The 23,969-nt window shown below is 43.0% G+C and overlaps 1 protein-coding gene across 2 annotated transcripts in view; it reads left to right on the forward strand.

Moving 5' to 3' along the window:
* Window positions 1-23,969, forward strand: part of PIEZO1 (piezo type mechanosensitive ion channel component 1 (Er blood group)) — a 192,496-nt gene that overhangs the window by 88,262 nt on the left and 80,265 nt on the right. For both annotated transcript variants that reach the window (XM_066583095.1, XM_066583096.1), the window contains exons 3-8: window positions 456-578; window positions 1,261-1,303; window positions 2,508-2,676; window positions 5,403-5,583; window positions 7,075-7,288; window positions 23,666-23,837. In XM_066583095.1, the coding sequence (XP_066439192.1) occupies window positions 456-578; window positions 1,261-1,303; window positions 2,508-2,676; window positions 5,403-5,583; window positions 7,075-7,288; window positions 23,666-23,837 (902 nt within the window). The remainder of the gene's footprint in view (window positions 1-455; window positions 579-1,260; window positions 1,304-2,507; window positions 2,677-5,402; window positions 5,584-7,074; window positions 7,289-23,665; window positions 23,838-23,969) is intronic.

The following is a 23,969-nucleotide window of genomic DNA, read 5'->3' on the forward strand; positions in this document are numbered from 1 at the left end:
GATATCAGCTTAGCGAAACTTCTTACTACCAGCTAAATGGGACCCCTCTGTTAACCCCGGCACAGGGGTTCTTGCCCGATATTCGAGACATGTAAAGGGCCCTAAAGCTGATGATCAATGTATTCTTTTTGCCAGCTCATGACAAAAGCAATACAGGGAGGGCTCCAGTCCCAGGGTGATGTATTGTATGGGTTATGTGCTTGGATATAGATGTTCTACATGTTATTTCTCTATGGCCTTCTGTTTTTTGACTTATTGTAACTTTTTACTTGACTGCAAAAGTATCTGTACCATCCATCTGGTCCAAATAGTGAAAGGGTAGCGCTATGTTGGCCCGTCTTGTCGCACTGATCTAACAGATTGCATAATGTCCAGTTTGACTAGTTGCATAATACAGTAGTTGCCCCATTTTCAGTATTCTAGCCTTGGTGATATGTGTTGCTTTTCCCCTCCAGGTCATACAGGTCGGCTGTTGAAATCTCTTCTGGCCATCAGCATCATCTTCCTGTGTTCACACTTCATATTCCAACTCTGCCTCCATACAGTCCCGGGACTGGATGACCTACTAGGACACAACTGTACGTACTCAAAGCATCCTGGATGGGGGTGATATGTTATGGGTAAAGGTGCTCTTAGACGGAACGATTATCAATCAAATGAGCGAAAGTGCACGTGATCATTCAGTCTGAGCTCGGGCCAATGACCCAACGCTAATGGTTCGCTTTTTTGCTCATTGTCCATTGTATACAGACATAAAAACTATTGTTGGCTCGTTGACTAATCATTGGGTTTACACAGCGCTCGTTCAGTCCTTCTCAGTCACTTATACAGCCAATGTGAAAGACTGAACGATTCCGAATTTCTTGTTTGAACTAGCCAACAATGTATCTGCCTGTCTGAACAGAGTGAACCAACCAACAATGGCGTTATGTGCTCGTTCGCTCACTAAAACGATAAATCGGCTCATCTGAGAGGGCCCTAAAGTTGGTGATTGCAGATGTGGGATTTTCCATCTCGATGGTTAAATAATTGGAGGGTGAATAAAGAGCTGGGGAATGCATTTAAGATCTTGGAAAATGTTAATGCAATGATCTGTTTCCACACCTCTTCAGCAGATGGTAGGGCTTCCATTGCATTGCCGGGGTGTCAGTGATGTCTCATTATGTATGGGAAGCTCTATAATTAAAAGATATTGGACTGCAACTATAAATATCACTCTGTTTGGTTGCCTAAACCTTATTCTTGTTTTTACTTATTTAGGTAGTGACTGGGAAGTTCTGGCTCGCCATGTAGGTGTCACCAGGTACGTGCGCATTATCTATTTGTCCATACACAATTTATAATGTAGCTTCGCTATTGCAACCATAACACTGTGGTAAATGGAACCAGACACGCCACTTTGATGGCTCCTGTACCTGCTCATCCCTGACAGCTGTGCTTCAAAGGAAAAGGAGCATGCATGGTCTTATAAGCCTCCTCACTCATCCCTCCCGACTCAAAGAAACTTGTCACAACTTGTAGTTCCAACTCCACCTCCAAAGTGGTCTCCTCATACTTTAGCTCATCTAAACCCTTTGCCTGTTTATCAGTGGCACAACACTTGCAAACCCAAGTTTGGAAATCTCCAGCTTTCTCATCTGTGACCCAACCCATCTTTCCCTAATTAATGTGGATGCCTCCTCCTTCCGGGCACAGAATGTAGATGGGAATTGGCGCATGCACAGATATATATTAAAAAAGATATTACAATCTATTGCATATCCACAGGGTATGCCATATATGTCTGATAGATGTGGGTCACACTTTTAGGACCAACACCCATCGCCAGAACGGTGGTTCCCCATTCCAGCTTATTACTGAGGCTACTGGTGTCCAGGATTAAGATGCTCATATAACTTCAACAACTATTGGATGAACGATTATCCATCCGACAGCTGCTTCCATCAGCTCCCCAATACAAGCAAACACCTGGCTTGGCCGAGCATTCGTGTGTTAAGGGAGATAAGCCACAGCCAGACAGCTCTGGTACCAGCTTACCTCCTAAAGAACAAAAGGATTGGGTGTTGAAATTCATCATCCCCTATCCTTCTTCTTTCCCTGACATCATCTATCACATATCAGAGAGTCATCCATTTCTGCCTTTATCGACTAAAATCGAATGTGTATGGGAGCCTTTGCAGGAACGGCATATAACGAGTAGTTCGACTGATTTCATTATCCGGCCACCTCGGGACAGGCTGGTATACCCATGCAAATACCCCTTTTAAACTCTCTGCCCACAACAAAGTGTTCCCGATGAGCATGCCTGGGTTCACCGCAGTATACTGCAAGGGCTAGATGAAGAAGTCTTTGGATCATGCCGAAGACCTCCTCTACATAAGTCAGATCCCCAGAAAAGAACAGTCTTGATTAATCCTGATTCAGGCGGGTATAGTATTCCTTAAGGCCTCCATGACGTAATGGTTTTTTTTGGTTAAACAATCCATTTTTTTTGTGCTTTCTTCTAGGTTGGATATCTACGACGTCTCCAATACAGTGCGGATGGTGGCCCCAGATTTCGGCATGTTCTTGGTGTCCGCTATATGCCTTGGCCTATGCAATCGCCTATTGCGGCAACCACAGAATAACCAAACCCCACGTGAGCGGCTGAGCAGATCAACAGAACTCATCGAGCAGGTGGGATCTGGGGGGAAACCGGACAAAATAGAAGTTAAAGGGCTGGCAATGTCGTCTTGTTGCTGTGTGTCTATTACGCCCGCGCACTTCCTCTAACCTCACTTCTCCAGGGGTTTTTATACCAACCTTTCCATAATATATAATTTTCTACACCCCCATGTCCTGATTTATTAACCATCCTCTGTTCTCGGCAGCTGCAGCTTGTCTACACCAGGATCGGGTTATATGTGGGATTATTCAGCAGGCACGGTGTAACACAACGGTTTACTTTCAGTTGTCCCTCGCTGTTATATTTATTTTCATGTCATATTTCATTTTTGGCTACTCGCTTCTCTCCTATCAGCCCCCCCTTCTGTTTCCCTTCCCCTGTACTTTCCATTGCCCCCACCCTCTGTGCATGTGCTGAGATGTCCGGCAGGACTCCCAGGCTTGTTTTCTTTTTCTTTGCCCAATCTCTTTATTTACATTGATGTTGGCAGCACAAGGCGGGCGCAGCCAGCTGTGCCAGCTCTATGACCTCCCTTATCGTCATCAACCCTTCACCCGGGCTGTTCGGTATGAGCAGATGTTCTGATGTTTAGGCACGATCTAATCTACAATGAAGGCCGTATTTTATTTTTATGTATATATTATTATTTTGTGTATATATTTCTTTTTATGCCTAAAAGCCTGCTCTGGGGTATAATGGTATGGCGATTTGGCTCCTTCCTCGCTGGGTCAGGACTTGGAGTTCTAAAGAGACGCCAGAGTGGAATTAGAGCCGTGAGCGGCAGATGTGCATTGTGTGACTAAAGGGTGCTGGAAATTCACTTAGTTCCAGGGGAAGCCAAGAACTGCAGAGATTACTAACCCTTCACCGGTTATGCTGTGGATTAGCCGTTATCATTGTCCTTTACTGTGAAGAATGGAAGCTGCTTTGGTTCAGACTTGTTAGTCTTAAGAATGTTGGCATAGGATGCCATCTAGAAATGTGTAGGTACATGTTGTGGTATTGACTTTTTGGCCTAGGGTTTACTGAATAGTTTCTTAGATACATACTCAAAACTCTGCCCTTTGTGTTCCTTAATTTGGACAATCCCTACTTGTTACGAGGGCCCTTTAAAAAGAAATCTATCACAAAATAGTCTGCAGCGATCAGCTGCAATTCCTGGGGGAATCTGGAAATAAGTGTTGGATATTGCTGTAGTGCCCCCACTGGGGAAATTAATTATTACATAGTGTCCGTTAAAAGGCTATGTACATGTTTTGTACTTTTTTTCTGTTAATCAGTGTGTCTTTGGAAATGCAGAGTTTTTGTAATTGGTTTTCATAAAAAATGTCTGATTGTTTGATGTCTATGCTTGCATTGTTTTCTAAGGCACTGCAGACTGGAGGACTGAAATCTTAGCAAATTCTGTCCAAGTAAACTGGCGGGTTGTTTCGCATCTCCTACCCTAGCCTGCTCCCCTGTTTGGAAAGACATTGAATGCATATTCACATGAACTATTACAGAGGGCTGTATGACAGTGCTGGGGGATAGGAGGGGAGAACAGCACAGAGAAAGCTACTATTACAGAGGGCTGTAATTTACTCTGGGTGAATTTTCTGCTCTTATCAACAGAGAGCAGGGAACAGGACCAGTAGCTACTGAGAGAAAGGATGAGATATAGCTGTGTAGTATTGAGCGGGCATGGTTGTGCTACACAGCCTCTGAAAGAGGGGAGGGGGAGCTGAGCTTATGTGCATTAATGAGAGAGATCAGCTGATCACTGGTACACTCTGAAGCCAGAAATGTGAATAGAGCAGAGCCTGCAAACCAAGTATGAGGCTTTCTAAGTGCATGATAAGGAAAATTAAATGCAAAAAATGTCTACGTGCATCATTTTTTTTCTGTAGGGATTTGGTAAGATACATGTGTAATTAATTTTTCATGCACAAAGGCTTTTATAGCCTTTACATAAATGGTTTGCATGCGTAATGCAAAACTGATGCTTTAGAGCAGGCATCTTTATTTGTAAGGCCCTGTTCACATCACAGATATAAAAAACCATACATATACCACTGTATAGTCCATAGATTAGCCACAATGGTAAAAAAAATAATATATGTGTGTGTATATATACACATAATGTAATAAAGTATGCTGATGCTTATCACCATGATTGAAGGCTAAAGAACACTCCTTTGGTCTGTATCAGTGGATGGGACATATACCTATGTTCTAGAGGAGGTTCTCTCTGCAGGACCCTCATCTCTTAGACAGAGTAAAGAGAACTTAAAGGGGCTCTCCAGGACTTTTACTACTGAGGATTTATTGTCAGAATGGGTCATCAATAGTTGATCATCAGGGGTTCACTGCTTGGGATCAGCGCTGGACGCAGATAGGGCTTGCCTTATTGCAGCAGCCTGGTTTGGTACTACAGGCACAGCTCCCAGTTAATTCTGCAATACCAAACTGGGTGCTGCAATGTTGACAACACCATCTGCTGCCAGTGCTGTCCACACCGACAGTGAGCACGGGGTCAGCTGATCGGCGAGGATCCCTGCCAATCAACTATTGATGAACTATCCTGATAACAGGTCCTCATTAGTAAAAGTCTCAGAGAACCAGGATCCTGCAGAGAGAACCCCCTCTGTTAGCTGAAAATTACCATATAGGGAAAATAGGTTTTCTAAACCAGACAACCCTTTTACAACATCTGTGCTGATAACTATAGCATGCCCAAACCTTCTCATTCTCCTAACAGGTAGAAGAGGAACATGAGGCAGAAGCGACTGGAGATGGAGACACTGAGGATGAGGAGGATAATGAGGACATTCAGGTGTCTCCGCAGGATGGGGTGCTGGCCTCGCGGATTAAGGAGGCTGCCCACAAACTACTGGAAGCTGTGGGGAAAACACTGGCTCTGCTGCTGCTGGCACTGGCAGGTAAAGAGGCGCCACTGCATGCCATGCAAGGCATATTATATTAGTGCCTGTTTTAGTCATAGGAAACTTTTAAACAGAAGTTTCTACAGCGAGCTATGAAGCATAAAGGGCAGTCATGAACCGTTGTCCCTCTGACTCGGCCACCGCCAGGGTGGGCAATATTCCATCCAAGGTGAGCAGCCGTCTGACCCCCATACAAGTATAATGCAGCGTCCTATTCTGATTACTAAGAAATGTGCACAAGAAAAGTTGCAAATTCTTGTGCAAATCTAGATTTGAGCAAACATTTGCGACCGTTTGGATTTTTCGGGCTGGCATAGCCACTTAAGTTAAGCTTGGGTGGGTGGGGCTTGTTTGGAGGAGGCGTGGCTACATAGACCAACAGATCTATGTATAATTTACACCAAAACTGGCCATAGAGGTGGCGTTGGAAATGTCAGGCTTAGTACACTTACCCCATAGGGTACTATAGTGAGGTGCATGGGAGAACTAATTGGAAAAGATTTAGGTTACTAATATGAGGTGCATGGGGGTTACTTACAATTAAACTTTACTCACAGGGGGTGTTTTGGATTTAGTAAAAAACGTACCAAAAACCACATCTGCAAAACCGCACACATTTTTCCTGTTTTTGGTGCGTTTTTTCCAAATCTTCCCATGTGAATATAGCCTTTAAGGTGAGCCACATGTAGTTTTCACTTTAAAGGGGTCGCCCAGTTGTAAACTATGATGGTCTATCCTCAGGATAGGTCATCAATAGTAGATTGGAGAGGGCTCTGTAGACCGGCACTCAGCTGATCTCTGGGCCGGTGCACTCATTCGCTGAGCTGATTTCTGCAGGACATAAACAACTTTTCCATTCCCTCCTCAGTGGCCAGACTTTATTACTTGATATTGAATTCACTTTTTTTTTTAATTAGATATTTTTTATTGAACATTTCCAACTCTTCTTTTACATATTTCAAATATATTATCAGTCATCATTGTGATATTGCATTCACTTTAATGGGAACTTGTTCTGCAGTACCGATTCTGGCCACTGCATGGAGAACAGAGCTGTCTGCTTCCTGCAAAAATCAGCTTATGCACGAGTGCAGACTGGTGGGGGGTCCTAATCCATGGAACCCCACGGTCTACTATTGATGACTTATCCTGAGTTTAGGCCATGAGTAGTTTACAACTGGACAACTGCTTTAATGACCCATATGCCTCACATTAAGAGCAAGTAACCCATCCTACACCTCACATTATTATACCTAATATTTGTTGAAATAAAATTAGATACTTAACTTATTAATTAGTCTTTCATTTGGCTACAAACCCTGCAAGGTTTTTTTTTTTATCTCCTGCAATTTATTATGCCTTGGGCCCGGGGCTTTGGTTTTCCGCTCCTTGGCTCAGCTTACTGTAGGTCTGTGTCTTTCTTTCATATGTAACACAAATTAAGATGTAAATGCAGTACTAATGTGTCCTGTTTTCTTTTTCTTACAGGCATCACTGTGCCTTCCGGTTTTTCGGCTGTCTATTACCTAGTCTTTGTTGCCCTCTGCACTTGGTGGGCATGCCACTTCCCCATCAACTACGTGGGTCTGAACACCCTCAGTGTCATGGTTGGCTTTTTCGCAGGAGGTCACATAATCTGTCTATACGGTTACCAGTCTCCATTCATTCAGAATATTTTCCCTCCGGTGGAGCTGTGGGCCAGGTACGCCACTCACTATGATTACTGTATATTTTAGCTAATGATAACATATAGACTTTGATACATTTGCATTAAGCTTCTTTGACTAAGATAGTGCACACACTAATTTTTCTCCTTTTAAGGCCGGGAGGCCTAATGTGGGAAACTTGCAGCGGATTCCGGCTGTGAGCCCGGCCGGTGATCCAGTGTATCTACCTTAACTGAACTGCGGTTGACCGCGGAGGCTCGCAGGCGGTCATGCGCAGTACAGGTTTTTCTTAGTTTATTTGTATTTCCCGCGCCGTCTCTTAACAATGACGCAAGTACCCACAGCCATACACAATTTTAATTGTGTATGGGCTTTGGGTTGGATGCCTCCAATAACATCAATAGCAGCCGTCCGTGCAGATTCCGTGGCAAAATAGTTTTCCGCAGTTTTCCTTCCACCCGCGAAATACGCAATCCGTATCCGCGAGTGTGAACGAAATATTGAAAATGCATGCCTTTTTAATGCCCATGTATTACCGCAAATCGTCCGCACGGATGGTGATGTTAGAATCGGCAATTCAAATCCGCTTGTGTGAGCTGGGCCTGAGGGTGAGTTCACACCCTCTAAAAATTGTTTTTAAAAAACAATTAACATGACAGATACAATATAAATGAAGTGGATTCCAGAAGTGCCCCACAGCCAAAATCCCAGTGGTCGCCCTTTATGGTGGCAGATCGTACCACTGAGGACAGCAGGACTTGTGTCTGCTTCTCCTCCGCACACTTTCCTTGACTAACTGAAGACTAACGGAAACCCCTGACATAATCCTACAGAGTAGTAAAAAGCGCTTCATAAGCGCTTCATATGTCAGGGGTTTCCCTCACAGTTGCCAAAAACGCCACTGTAACAGAAACTCTGAACGGAAAGGAACAGAAGCATTCACTTGCATTAGTAAAACGGGCCGCTGAAGACGGGCCCATCTAGCGATAGCCACAAGGAGCCGAAAATGGCCGATGGAGCAGGAGCGCTCCGAAGTAATAGTGCAGGTACTCTTTAAGGACTGTAACTATCCATGAATGAAGGAATGAACCCATAGTAAGAACCTTTCTTATTTAGCGCAGTCATAGTCAGTTATAATATGTCCTTCTAAAGTGATATGCAGAGAAAATATTATGGCATCTTCATATGAACTTGTTACTGTGTTTGCGGGTTGTGGAAGGAAATCATTATACCAAGAGGAAACCAACATTGTGATAAGTAGAGTGCACAATCTTCAACACATTGGGGACATCTTGCAAATTAAATCAAAGGTTCCTAAGGGGTTTTGCTAAGATGCCAATCTCTATTCATAAGTCCTATTAGGGCATATGAACATCGGAGAGCGGGGTACCCAGCTTGAGACCCTCCTCTAAAAGCCATTCCTATTCTGGGCAACCTTGTGCTGTCCTTGTATTACAAAATAAGCTTTTTGCTGGATCGGGGAGATCATGTGTTCGACCATACTCTGAAAGGGGTGTTCGCTGATAAGACAACCCCTTTTAATGTTCTTCTATAAACAATCTCCAATAGAGCTAACACAAAGAGCATAAAAATGGCGTTCATTGTGGGGGTGACTTGCTAGTTTCCAGTACGGCTTAGTATAAGTCGGCAGAGAGATTTAGAATAACATCCATCAGTAAGACCAAAAACCACAATGCATGGGCCAAACGTGTCTAACCTGGAGAAAAATAAATGTTCTATTCTGCCCAAATTCACACGGACGTCTTTTGAAAGCTCCTGACGATCATTTGGCTGACAGCTGCCTCTTGTAACTCACTTATAAACTTTAGCGGGTTTTAAAGGGATTGTCAGCTTTGGACAATCCCATTCTTATTTCTGATATTGATTTGGGTTTGCGATCAGTTCTAACCTCTGGTAAATCTGGCCAATTTTTTGATGCATCGTGAAAAATCAGCAACCGAAAACGGTTGCCAATTTCACATTTTGACGGTGCAAATTTTTTCACACCCCCTAAAATTGGTCATGTGAATGAAAGCATTGGAATCTATACACTAAATAGCCACGTAAAAACCCTCGTGTGAATGAGGCCTGAGTGTTTGATTCCCCTGCAGCAGCACGTCAAGGTAAAATTAAAGGCTATATATATATTTTCACTCATTGATGAGGAGGACAGAGAGCAGAGGAAGCTACTATTACAGAGGGCTGGAATTTCCTCTGTGTGAACTTTCTCTTAGCAGTGAGGGGGAACAACCAGCAGCAACTCAGAGAGAGTATGAGATATAAGGAGAAATAGCTGTGTAGTATTGAGTGGGTGTGGTTATACTACACAGCCTCTGACAGAGGAAAGGGGAGGGTGTGCTGAGTTGGCATGCTTTCATGAGGGAGCAGCTGATCAGTGCTGGGAACACCCAAGAGCTAGAAACTTGAATGTAGGAGAGCCTGCAAACCAAGTGCGATGCTTTCTAAATGTATGTCAAGGAAAACTGAATGCAATAAAACAGATAAATATATCATTTTTCCCTGTGTGGACGTAGTAACATATCTGTGTACTGATTTTTCATGAACAAAGGTTTCCATAGCCTTTAAGCATTATACAGATCAATTGAAAGCATGGATGTCTGTGTAACACCTGAATGTGCTGGGCCTTCTAGAAAAAGGTGCTTTTTGTAGCTGCTCCCTAATTTCCCTAATGCAGAAAATGGGTTTTCTAAATCAGATTTTTAGGTTTTGTGCTTTTCATACTTTTTATACTACAGTTTTCAGGTTGCTTCTTTGCTTAGGCAGCAAATTGGTGAAGCCGTGAAATGAGCCTTTGTGGCTCATTTCTACCATCCATGACCTTTACCTGGAGTTCTATAGTTCAGAGAAATGGCCTTTAATGTCTCTACCCTTTGGATTACTGCTTCCCCCATGTTTACTCATGGTTTTCATGTATCTTTCACTACACTAGGCTATGCAGAAAGATATGTTGACCCATCACAATGAGGGGCAATTAGGATGTTGACTTATTCTTTGTCTGATAATCCCTTTCATTATAAGCTGGTTTCACAGTATGTGTATGGAATAGAAGACCTTCACACTGTTGACTTCATGTTGACACTTTGGGCTGCTCGTAGTTTGCAAACCTGTAGGAGGCGCATATAAAGCGTGCCCACCCTTTCAGGTGACTTTGCAGAATACGCAGCCGTGTGTATGAGGAACAATACTATTGATGGCCATTATATGACTTTTATCCTGCATTTATCACCACTTTTCCGCTCTACAAGCTGCACCTCAAATTCTTAGCCAGTAGACTAGTTGCTATAATGTTGTTATGGCTGCTGGTTGCGGTCGATGGATTCCCCTCGCTCCTGACAATCATGGCCAGCAGCATCTCCTCTTGTGTCTGTGCCGCAGACACTGCACCATCACTGTCATTGTGCCACCCGTAGGGTCTGCATGGGTGGCCAGTCCATCTCTTAAAGGGCTAGCGCACACTCTGCTTTCTAATCCGGATTTTCCTCTGGTACTTGAGGCATCCTCCCCCACTGCAGAGTGCCTGAGCAGCAGGTTCTGTTTGTTCCTACAAAGGTATTACGGATTTCTGTGTGACTCTTGGTTTTACCCTGTGCCTGTTAACCTAGAGCTAAGACTAGATCCCGCTTGGAGGGATTAAAGTGTGAAAACCAGGGAACCTCTAGATACAGCTATCAGGTGTAGCCCAAAGCCTGCACATTGAGAAGCGATGTAAGGAGGGGTGAAAGTTGCCACTGTTTAATGTTAAATATAATGGTGTTTTTTATTATTGTACTGTATCTTTAAGAGGGAGTGGACTGAAAGAACCTGTGTAAGTAGGAAAGGACAGAAGTGGAGAAGTGCTGAGGTTGTAGACTGGTGTGGTATGGAAGTCTTGCTGGGTAGACCATAATAGTCTACTGGACTGAAACCCTCCCGGGATGATTCTGGACATTTGCAAACTATTTCTTGCAAATTTTCCAGTAGAACAGACTATAATACAAGTCACTGTTGTACAACATTGATTTCTCTGCTCCTCCCCCTTTCTCATTCGGCCCATTGCAATGGGTAAAGAGACTTTCGTTCAGATTGATTAATTAACTATTTCAAAACCAGTTCGTCACCTGAACCTGTGTGGCAGGAACTGGGCCACGATTAATTAATGACACAGCTGCAAACCCATGTAGAAGACAGGACTTTAATCCTGTAGCTGAGAAAACTCAGAGAATGCAGCACCCTATAGAGATCCTGCTACCCTATCATTATCATATACACTGACCGCATGGAAGACATTATAGAGAAGTACTGAGCAGTGTAGATGTGAATGCAGTAACAGTGCGAAGATAAAACACTTAGCTACTGCAGTGAATGTATATCTCTGCTTCTTGTTCACTCCACTGCTCTACAAACCTCCCTCTCTACATGCTGCCCATAGACATTTATAATCTGATTTGTCAGTGAACTGTTAATTCGACTTGTCTATCAAAATCGTGTTTGGCAGTTTGACAGAGCAAAAGGGGGGAGGGGGGGAGTATCGGGGGAGAAAGAAACCTATTTTTTCTGATTAGATATATTACAAAGTTTATTCTTGTATGTACTATTTATTTATGTGAAGCTTGTTGGAAGCGCAGTGCCTACGGCAAGACCAGGATATGGTGAAAATGTCTGTGTTGTTCCTACTAGTAGTTTTTTGTTCATTGGCTGATTTGTCATTAATCTACTGAGAGAACTGCATGTATACAGTAACTACTTCAGCCAGTATACATGCTATAAGTGCTAATATTAAGAGGAGGACAGACAGCCCAGTAGTTGTCTACTGAACTCCTGACCACATTTACCAACATGACTTATGGGGGCTGATCAGTTTTAATCAATTTACCGTGGGAAATCCTCCCTGAGGTCAGAGATGATGCGTTGCCAGACCACTTGGCCATTGCCAGCCCTCACTGGTTTCTTCTCTCATCAGTAGTGAGGACAAGGGACAGCGCACCACAAATAAAGGCATTTTTATAAATGTTCTTTACATTTTAATGAGGTCCATTTCTGGAGAGGACGACCATATGGGGGGGGGGGGGAGGGGGGTCTCTGAATTTAATGCTTTACTATGTGTCCAATAGCCAGAAATATTTCACCACTAATACATGGGTTATTTTCAAGGAAATGAAAAGTGCAGCACACTTCATATACTGCAAACCGCTCACAGTATGTGATAATTACTACATAAATGCATATACTGCAAACCAATCACAGTATGTGATAATTACGGCATAAATGTATATACTGTAAACCAATCACATAGCGTCATAAATATTGAACTAATCCGTGATGATTAGTAGTTCATTTCTTTTCAAACTAACATGAGATGTTTTAGTTCCCCCTGTTGTAAAGTAATATCGTATCACTAGGATATGCCATCACTTCCTGATTGGTTGGGGGTCCAATCATCACAAGAGCAAAGGGCCCCCATATATCTTCAACAGCCATCAGATAAATGAACATTCGTACCACAGCTGTTTTTCCCGGCTCTCCCATACACGTCTGTTTAGGTAGTTAAAGGGATTATCCCAAAATCTAAAGTTTTCCCGTATTCACGGCATAGGGAATAACTATATGACCATTGAGGTCTCACTGTATAGACCTCCATCAATCTTGAGAATAGGGGTTCTTTGTCCCCCTCTCCTCCTCACTGTAGTCTTACGGCAACCCCCGCAGTGGGGAGGAGACTGAATGGAGCGGCGGTTGTGCATTCGCGGTGCCACTCAATTCACTTTCAATGGGACTGCGGAGATGGCAGAGTTCAAGCACTTGGCAATTTCTATTAGCTCAACATACTGCTAGTGTTCGAGTCAGGACTAACTCCTAGGGTGACGTCACGTTTTCTTGGCCCAGTGGTTTGCCATTACCTTCCCCAAATCCCCTTCAGGCCACAGCCAAACAGCTTTGGCGGCGGCTTATCTTTCAAGAAACTAAACGATCAGCTGATGGACAGCGGTGCCAAGTGGCGGACTACCATCCATCAACTACTGATGACCTATCCAGGGGGTAGGTCATCAGTGAAAAAATGAGCAGACAGTCCCTTTAAATCCTATCCTTAATTCCGCATCGAAATCTGCAGGTAGCCCTATAGATTTTGGTGCAAAATTCTGCAATGGCTTTTTTAAAGGGCTTATACCAGAATCTCACAGAATAGGAGATAACTTGCTGGTCGCTGGGGGTCTCACCGCTGAGACCTCCGCCGGTCTAAAGAACAAGGAGCCCGTGTCCCCCTCTGCCTGTCACTGCAGGGTCGTTTCACCCCCTTCAGTGTCATCAGAGGGAATGAAGCACTAGGTGATCAGGCGTGGTCTGTGCTCCATTCATTTCAGTCGGACTGACAGAAATACCCGAGACCTTGCTGCTCGACTGTCTCTGGCAGTTCATTGAACGTGAATGGAGTGCAAGTGCACTTTCTTGTCCATCACTCCATTCACACGCCTCTCTACTGCGGGGGGTTCAGTAAACCCACTGGGAGGAGGAGAGGAGACACAGAACCCCCATTTTTGAGATCGGCAGGGGTCTCAGTCGTCTGAGACCCCCACTGCTCAGCAAGATATCCCCTACCCTGTGGCTGGCAGATAACCTATCATTCCAGTACAACACATTTTAAGCTGCGTCTTGCAGTGTGTCCTGGCAGAACCATTCTGCTTGTATAAAGCCCCCTTAGGGTCCCATCAGTAAGACCCCCATTGATTGGCAAGTAACGGAATACCTGAACAATGAAATGGTCAAGTCTGTCACATACAGCTGCATTGTCTGCATATAGAAAATGACATTAGAAATTGTGTGAAAAATTAGTCCAAGGAAATATTCTTAGAATCCCTTTTATGGGAAATCTTACTTTTTACATGTAGCTTTTCCCACTGAAGTCAGAAATCTGGAAAAAAAGACACAATCACATAAAGTTGGCTTCAAAATGTGAGCTTTCCCTTATACGGGTAAGTCGGTGCCTATTGTTACATGTTCCGCTCCGTAGATAGTCCGGCTGTAAAGCATTATATACACTGGGAAACAGATTGATAAAAGCATAGCTGTCTTCTCTGAGCAGCAGCCTAATTACTGTCTGCTGTACTGTATCACACGCACCACTGCATTACTTCCGGGATATTCCGCCCAGATGTTACATATCATGGACAATGGGGATCGCTCAGTTGCTTTTATTCTACTGCGCAGCATAGAGGAAACCAAGAAAAGAATTAAGTGTCCAGGGGAAAGTCTGTGTCCGACTATTAATGTAGTAGTAATGACTCAAGTGGTTTATTTGTGTTCTTTTGGGGAATGAGGCTATATTTTTTTTATACAGAAGTCCAGCTTCTTAAAAGAATGATTACAAAATACCACAAATGCTGATGTGTGGCAGTGGAACCACTAATGATGCTCGATTCAAGTGCTGATTAAAGGAGGATCGGTTCTTTTTTTCTATTACAGACTTTCTGCGAATCGCCCCTTTTTTCTTCTCTGCACAGAGGTTAAAAATTTGTCTACCTGCAGCCACCACTAGGGGGAGCTTAGTAGCTTTCTGAAGACAGTTATACAATAATAAATCTGTCTTCATCAAGCTCCCCTGGTGGTGACTGCAAGCACACAGGATTACGTGATTTTAATTCTATGTCCATGTGAAGGAAAGCAGTAAATTTGGATCTTTGGATGAAAGAGAAAAAAAAGCTACAGCTCCAGTAAGCCTGATTACAAAATCCAATTGTCACAGCCACCTAAAGCCGACTGTGAACAGAAATTTGACTTGAGTTTTTTAGCAACATTTTCTGTGCATAGCAATGGAACCGTGTAATGAGGCTGCATTCTGCTGCTGATTAACCCCCTAAGGATCAGAGAGTTTTGGTCTTAAAGGACCAGACAGCTTTTAGCTATTTTATGGTCCTATTTTTGTTTTTCTTGAGAGCTGAAAAAATGATTTTTGCTTCACTCTTTTATGACATGTAGGGTTGTTTTTTAATACATTTTTCACTGAATAATAAACACATTATATTTATACTAAACATTTGGAACTTTTTATATGTAACTTGCATAGTCTTGAATTACTAGATAGATATGGCAACAGTTTAGGTTGGCATGTCAGGTGGGTTTTTTTTGTTTATATATATATTATATGTATATAATTTTTTTTTTACTTAATTTGCATTGTGCTCTGTATTTTTTTTCTTCTTTTTACAGGGAAAAACATGCCCTAGTGTGACAATTAGTCAGTGGCAGGGCGGGACTGAGGTTTGCTAAGACCCTGAAGCTCTGCCTTGCCAGAGGTTGGTGGCAATCACGTGATTGCCATGTCCCATATAGTAAAGACCACTGCTGCTTCCTCTATTCTCTACATAGTGCTTATTCAGCACTATGTAACCTGCAAAAGAAAAGGCAAAACTGGTTTTAATCTTCTTCCGTCTTCTCCTCAGGGTCCTCAGCTGTCTCTTCACCTGCTTCTGCATTACAGGAGCTTTAATGCTGTGCCCTATTTTTATTATTGGGTGGGATTAAAGCCCTGGACCAAGAGCTGTATATTTATGGTCCTTAATTGGTTAGAGGAAGATCTTTCCATATTTTGTACCTTTTGAGGATACAATTTCATGGAGTTTAAGTGTAATGAAATTAATTTTAGTAGTAAAAAATATCTCCAATACGTAATTTAGCAGGATCAAGTAATAAAGCTTTATGGGAAAAGAGGCGTTGGAATCCCTAATGGTTATGACTTTGTTCATATATCTGTCCTAAGAAATTAGAGTGGAACATGTAGACTTTTCACACGCTGGTGCGATGTGAAGACTCGCTGCTCATTGTAACATTACACTGACATGCTGTAAAGGGGTTGTGTGATCACCATTCGTGTAGCGTAGGAGGCCTCCGATTTTATTAAATGAATGCTAAAACAGACTGGCTTATACAATCCCTGAAATATGCAGACCTGTTTCCACACTATGATTGAAGCTCAAAAATTCTTAAACTGCTTATGTTGGGCGTTTATTGGTAGCATTGGACAGAATTCAACATGTAAAAAGTAGAGGGGCACTAAACCAAAAATTGCAGCATGTGAGACATTCACACAAAGCAATGTTAAAGTGGACTTTTCAAAAACTAGCTAAAGGCAGGGAATGGACTAAAATAATGAACTATGCAGTATTCACCCATTAAATGTCCCACCGCTGCAGCCCTGTAAGCTCCTGCAGCAATCACATGCTGTTCATTACTTGCAAGGATTTAGTGGTCATGTTTACATGAAGAGCATGTAACAGCTGAGGCTCGACAAGTGGTCATAAATAGCTACACCTCCAAGTGGAAGAATGTCTCAAGTGGGGTACCACAAGGCTCTGTCCGGGGCCTAGTGTTCAACAATTTTTTAAATGATCTAGAGGAGAGAATTGAGGGGAAACTGATCAAATTTGTTAATGACACAAAGTTAGGAGGGATAGCTAGCACTAGGGAAAAAAAGAGAAGTTTCAAAAAGATCTAAACTAGCTTGCACAGTGGGCAGTGACTAACAGATGGTATTTAACAAGGAGAAATGCAAAGTCCTCCATCTGGGCAAGAAAAATGAAAAAAGCCCATACAGAATGGGCGGAATTAAGCTATGCAGCAGCACATGTGAAAAAGACTTGGGTATACTAATAGATCATAGACTGAACATGAGTCAACAGTGTGATGCAGCAGCCAAAAAGGCAAATGCCATTCTGGGATGTACTGAGAGAAGCATACAGTCTAGATCTCTTGAGGTAATTATCCCCCTCTACTCTTCCTTAGTCAGACCTCATCTGGAATACTGTGTTCAGTTCTGGGCCCCCACTTTAAAAAAGACATAGACAAACTGGAGCAAGTTCAGAGAAGAGTCACCAGGATGGTGAGCGGTCTGCGAATCATGTCCTCTGAGGAACGGTTAAAGGATCTGGGAATATTTAACTTGCAAAAAAGAGGGCTGAGAGGAGACTTAATAGCGATCTACAAATATCTGAAGTGCTCTCACAGTGCAGAGGGATCAGCCCTATTCTCATCTGCACAAGGAAAGACTAGAAGCAATGGGATGAGACTGAAAGGGAGGAGACACAAATTAGATATTAGACCATGCGGGTGATCAATGAGGGGAACAGGTTACCACGGGAAGTGATGAGTTCCCCTTCAATGGAAGTCTTCAAACAAAGGCTGGACAGACATCTGTCTGGGATGACTTAGTGAATTCTGCACTGAGCAGGGGGTTGGACCCGATGACCCTGGAGGTCTCTTCCAACTCTACCATTCTGTAATTCTATGACATGAATGATGATCATAAAGAGTATGGGGGAGATTTTTATGGGTTTATTGTCTGTCATCACATTAAAATGCAGTACACTCACTGGAAAACATGGATCAAATAACTGCATTCAACTGCACAGGAAATGTGTATCTTTCAAGATTTGGTACCATAATTAATATATAACCTTGATCTCAATGGGAATATGTCACATTGACTGCGTAGTCTGATGTATCTGCAGCATGTTATAGAGCAAGAGGAGCTGAGAAGATTGATATGTAGGTTTGTGGGAAAATGTTCAATATAACGACCCTTTTACATGGAATGATTATTATTTAGATTCTTGCTGGATTTGCTTAGAGCCTTGTGTGGCGCAGGAATGCAGCTCTCACATGGGACTTGAAGGTTGTGAGTTCAATCCCTGCGTGGTTAAGGTAGCCGACTCAAGGTTGACTCAGCCTTCCATCTTTAGGGCTAATTCCCGTGGGCGGATTTCCGCCGTGTGACACGTGGCAAAAAATCCGTGGCGTTGCCCTGCAGCTATTAGGTTCTATTGAACCTAATAGTGCAATGCTCACGGTGCAGAATTCCGCCCCATGAATTCACCCGTACTCACCCGCGGCATGTTTTATTTGTAGCACAGCGGAAGATGGCGTGAAAACTCTTCCCCGTCTACCACCGGCCACGTCATGTGACGCTGTAAGCGTGTCATATGACGCGCCGCCCGCGTCATGCGCTCTACTGCGCATGCGCGCTGGAGCGTCATGCGGGACGTCAGGCGGCGGATCCGGAGGTAAGTATGGGGTCTCTGGGGGGGCGCCGTGATGGGCTCCGCTGCGGAATTCCGCTTGCGGAGCCCGTCACGGCCGTGGGCACTAGGCCTTATGCAGTTGGTGAAATGAGTACCCAGCGCTGCCGAATAAGTTGGCCTATACAAATAACAAGTTTTATTTTTTTGTTTATCTTTCAATCACTGGTGGGACCGCCCAGTGGGCTCATAAACGCGCAATGTGCAGTAATTTCTATATACCCCTCTGGGGCTTACGGATGTCATAGAGCCGTATACCCCTCTAGGGACCTCTATAATTTTATCAGGTCAGTCACTCTCGCTGCGGCGGCCCCGGCCTGCTCATGTTACATCGGATATAACATTTCCCTTGCAGCAGATCGCCAGGAGTTTTAATTACATGACATATTGTGTAATTGGAGAATATGTGAAAGTAATAAAAACATACAAAAGGATCTGTATTAAGACCCAGGTGTGGATGACACACATGGAATGTTACTCATAAAAGGTCTACTTTTAACATATTTTCAGTAAGCCGTCTGTAGATATTTGTGTACAATATGAAGACGTCTTCAGAATGACGTCTCTTGTGTGTTAGTGCCAGTAGAAGTCTCTGATACTTGGAGCGGACCCGCTGCTATCTAGCTGTTACTTACAGTGTATGGCGGTATTATTAGGGCACACTACTTCATTTTTACTCGGCTACACTGGAGCTCTATGGTAGTATTATTTGGATACGGGACTTGTCTACTTTATGGTAATCTATAAAGGTTATTTTGATTGTTCCTCTGTTTGTACAGCTGTAATATATGAGGGGTTTACAATTTTACGCCTTTTCACCTTTACCCTGCTTCTCCCGAGCAGGGAGGGCATCCCATGTAATGTTTGGACCAGGGAGCTCCTCGGACTTTGATCTTCCCCGTCTATTGTTAAATACCATTAAAAGCATGAACTAAACCTTTAATCTCATATTATAAATGAGCCTGTTAGGAGTGGAAGATACTTCTCCGCCACCAGTCTCCTAAACGTTATATAGTACCTTCTCAGACCTTTACTTGTACAGTTTGTGGAGCCGAACTCGTCGGACAGTTACGTTTCATAGTTATCTGGCAGGGAACGAAGAGTATATATCACTCATAAGGATAACGCCAATATAGTGAAGTGCTGTAATTAACCTGCCAAAAGAGGTAATAAATATGTCTACAGTAACGTAACCCAGGGCCAAGGTAGATGCTCCAACTGAAGTATAACCCTGGCTGGAACCTTCGGTAGCCGCTTATATTTAACGCTATCTGACATGATGATTATGTTCCTTGAACACACATACAGTATACAGCACTTGCACTCGACCTTCCATTGTGACATGCAGGGATAGGCTCTCTTGGTACCCAGGTTTCAAAATGTATCCCCTTATCCTTGGTACTTGATGTGCACCATGGTAGCATTTTTGGTTGACCCTGTGGTATGTCAGCATGTGTAATGATGTTTGTGTTTATCACCCATACCGTGCAAAAGTTTTAGGCGGTTGTTAATTGACAAAATAAACTTTTTAAACTTCTATTACTGAAATCATTCTCACTTTTTAAAGCATTTTTTCACAAAGTGCAAAGTGACTGAACAAAACAGAAATGTAAATCCCATCAATATTTAGTGTGAACGTCCTTTGCCTTCAAAACAGCATCAATATTTCTACACTTTCACACCGTTTTTGATTAAGTTAGGCACGGAGGTTGTTCCAAACATCTCGAAGTACTAACCAGAGATTTTCTGTGGATCTAGACTTGCTCAAATCCTTCTCACTCTTCATGTAATCTGGGACAGACTGGATGACGTTGAGGTTAGGGCTCTGTCATCACTTCCAGGACTCCTTGTTCTTCTTTGCAATGAAGACAGTTGTTAATGACATTGGCCTTGTTTCTCAATTGAAGGCAGTACTTAATGGCACATTTCAGTAACTTGGCCTTGTTTCATCGTGAAGATTTGGCTTTTTGGCTGCAATTCTTCAATGAAGACCACTTCTGGACAGACTTCTCTGAACAGTAGATGGGTGTACCTGGGTTGCACTGGTTTCTGCCAGTTCTGAGCTGATGCCACTGCTGGACAGCTTCTGATTTTGAACGGAAGTAAGCATGATGTGTCTTTCATCTGCTGCACTTTGTTTGCTTGGCCGACCACTACATCTATGGTCCTCAATGTTGGTCATTTGTTTGTAATTTTGAAAAGTGCTTGAACAGCACATCTTGAAACTCCAGTCTGCTTTGAAATCTTTGCCTGATAGATACATTGTTGATGCTGTATAACTACCTTGTATCTTATTATTGTGCTCAGTCTTTCCATGATATATGACCTGTGACATGAAACTGTCTTCCACAACCTCACCTTTGCAGCAGTGTTTGGCTGTTCCTTACCCAGTTTTAAACTTCATACACAGCTGTTTTCTGTTTCAGCTAATGACTGTGTTTCAACCTACATGAACATGATCATCATTATAACCCGTTTGGTTTAATAGGTTTATCTTAAACCTAACTACAATTCTTCAAAATCCCCGACTTTGTGCAAGTGTAGCTAGAAGAATTGATGCTGTCTTGAAGGCAAAGGACGGTCACACCAAATATTAATTTGATTTAATTTCCTTTTTGTTCATTTACTTTCTATTTTGTTGATTGACCAAAAAACTATAAAGTATTTAATTTTTGAAAGCATTCTCAGGACTCAGTCAGACGAGCGTTTTTTTGTGTGCACCTATGTTTGCCAAAAAAAAAGCGCTCCACACATTATCAAAATGCGCGTGACCATAGCTCCTCGCCCATTGCTTTCAATAGGGCCAGCACTGCTGCCGCCGCCCCATTGTGAGCAATGGGATGCAGGCGACCCCCCGCAGTGATTTTCGGGGAAGGGTTTGAAATATAAGCCCTTCCCTGAAAATCATACCTAGGTGTAGGGGGAAAAAAAGCATTAATCACCTAGCAGCGCTGTCCGGGCTCCAGAGCGTCTTCTCAATTGCATGCCGGCACTGATCTAAAGCACTCTCTTGTGGCCGGGGATTTAAAAATCCCCGAATCTTGAAAGTGCTGGTCTGATTGGCTGAGCTCTCAGCCAATCACAAGCAGCGCTCAGCCATTCCTTGAATGACAGCTGAGTGCTGCCTGTGATTGGTCACAGTGCTCAGCCAATCAGAGGCAGCGCTCAGCCATTCATTTAATTCAGTGATGAGGGAACTCCCCGTGGGGATTCAATACTGAGATAAGTGAATGGGAGGCTGGGAGAGGCGAGGGCCTGTGCTATGGGTGTTTTAGGTTTACTAAATACAGTTATATATTACAATTATACTTTTTTGTTATTTAAACTATAAATATCGCGAATTTATGGATTTTTTCTCGAAGTGACACACCACCCGCGTTATGCTCGGCTTTTTGACGAATTTTGGCACACCGTGCTCTAAAGGTTTCCCATCACTGGTATATGATCTCCAAGACAGCTCACAGGCAGGTGTATCTCTTAGGACACTGGGAAGCTGTCATATTGTTCATTGCCTAAAGGCTGCCATAAATTACTGCATACAGTGTACAGACAGCAGCTTCTTTCATTTTTTCCTGCGATTTAACTTCTACGGGCAATTTAAGCAAATTTAATAATAATACATGCGGAAATAAGCGATGCAATAAATACAGGCAGTCCTGATGTTCCCTCGCTGTGATATTTAATAGCCGTCATTGGTGAGGCTGAACAGATGAGAGAAAAATGAGTTATGAGATTCAGTTGGGAATTGGCGTCTTTATTGCTCTCTCCCTGGGGTTTGTCAAGTTTAGCTGCCAATTTATAAACTTTGTGCAGAAAGTGGGTGAGTTTGCCAATGGCATTAGATACAGTAGGATTCATTTCAAGTGTGTAGATTGTGAAAGACCAGAAAGTTCTGTGCACATGGTTGTATTATTTCTCTGTGCCAGAGCCGTATACTTAGCTGGAAGGATGCTTTGGAATAGACTTTCCTGATCTCAAAAGATGCAGTCCTTAACACTAATGTCAATGTCATTAATGTATGGCACCTATATAGAGCCTTGAGGCAGTGCCGGCCTTGGTTTAGTTGGCACCCTGTGCAGAGTTTTCTTTTTGACAACCCCATCCTCATAACGAAAAAAAAAGTATATTTTTCACTTGTAGGCAATCTCTCCTGTATTTTGCTTCTTCAGAATAGCAGCTAGATACAGTAACAGCCTACTCATACCAGAATACCCCAGTGAATAAGTACAGAACCAGAATCTGGTTCATAACCTAAATACAGCACCAGAACCAAGCTCAATGCTTAAATACAATACTAGAACGAATCTCCTAACACAAATGAAGCACCAGAACCAAGCACAATGTATAAATATAATACTAGAACCAAGTACATAAGATGAATACAGCACCAGAACCAAGCTCATAACATGAATGCAGCACCAGAATCAAGCGCAATACTTAAATACAATACTAAAACCAATCTCATAACATGAATGAAGCACCAGAACCTGCACAACATATAAATATAATACTAGAACCAAGTTCATAACATAAATACAGCACCAGAACCAAGCTCATAACATCAATGCAGCACCAGAATCAAGCACAATACTTAAATACAATACTAGAACCAATCTCATAACATGAATGCAGCACAAGAACCAAGCTCTGTTCATAAATACAGTAGCAGAAGTAAGTGATTCTGCTGTGGGTGCAACAATGGGCTGCCAATGGCACCTTGGAACATCAAAGAAGAAGAGATGGCGCCAGGAAGGGGATGATTCATATAGTTCCACAAGATGCTGCAGCATGGAGAAAAATCATCTCCATCAGCCCACCACCACCACCGGGTGGCTGGAGTCCTGTCTGACTGCACGGGTCACACATAGCTTAGGTCAGCCATGCCTCAAGGAGTTCCCAGGTATTGGATTACCTGACCCAAATTATTTTTGTAACATTGGATATCATCAGGGGCGTAACTATAGAGGATGCAGGGGATGCGGTTGCACCCGGGCCCAGGAGCCCCAGGGGGCCCAAAGGCCTCTCTTCTCCATATAGTGAACCCAGTACTATGAGTAAAGCATTATAGTTGGGGACCCTGTTACAAGTTTTGCATCGGGGCCCGGGAACTTCAAGTTACGCCTCTGGCTATCATTATTCATATCTATGAGCGCCGTCACTTTAGCCATTAAGACAACTGTTGGTCTGTGCATTTTCTTCCAACTCACATGCTTGCTTTACATAGAGGGCTACCTCTCTTAGTCTATGACTAGATGTTTCTGTGATGGCTAGTTGGACACTTTATTGATGTTGATCTTTTTCCTGTGTCCCTGTGGTTGATACATTCCTGGATTTATCTTGTTGCAGGCTTTTTGGTCTTAAAGACTTTATTGTCCACTCCAATTGCACGGGTAGTGTCGATGATCTCATTCTCAACCAGACTCATGACTGGCCAGTATATGTCAATCCAGGAATATTGCTGCTTCTATACTATGCCGTAATTTCTCTACTGAAGCTGAAGAACCCCAACACAGAAAGGGTAGGTGGCCAGAACGGTTGTATTAATAATATGTTGGTATACTTGTACAGGGGGAAGTCAAAAAGATGGATCCATCGTTCTATCACAATGCTAATGTCTTTATATTGACCAAACAATAGTGTACTTGAATAG

The sequence above is a fragment of the Eleutherodactylus coqui genome, chromosome 11, assembly GCF_035609145.1.
Source record: "Eleutherodactylus coqui strain aEleCoq1 chromosome 11, aEleCoq1.hap1, whole genome shotgun sequence".
Classification (NCBI taxonomy): Eukaryota; Metazoa; Chordata; class Amphibia; order Anura; family Eleutherodactylidae; genus Eleutherodactylus; species Eleutherodactylus coqui.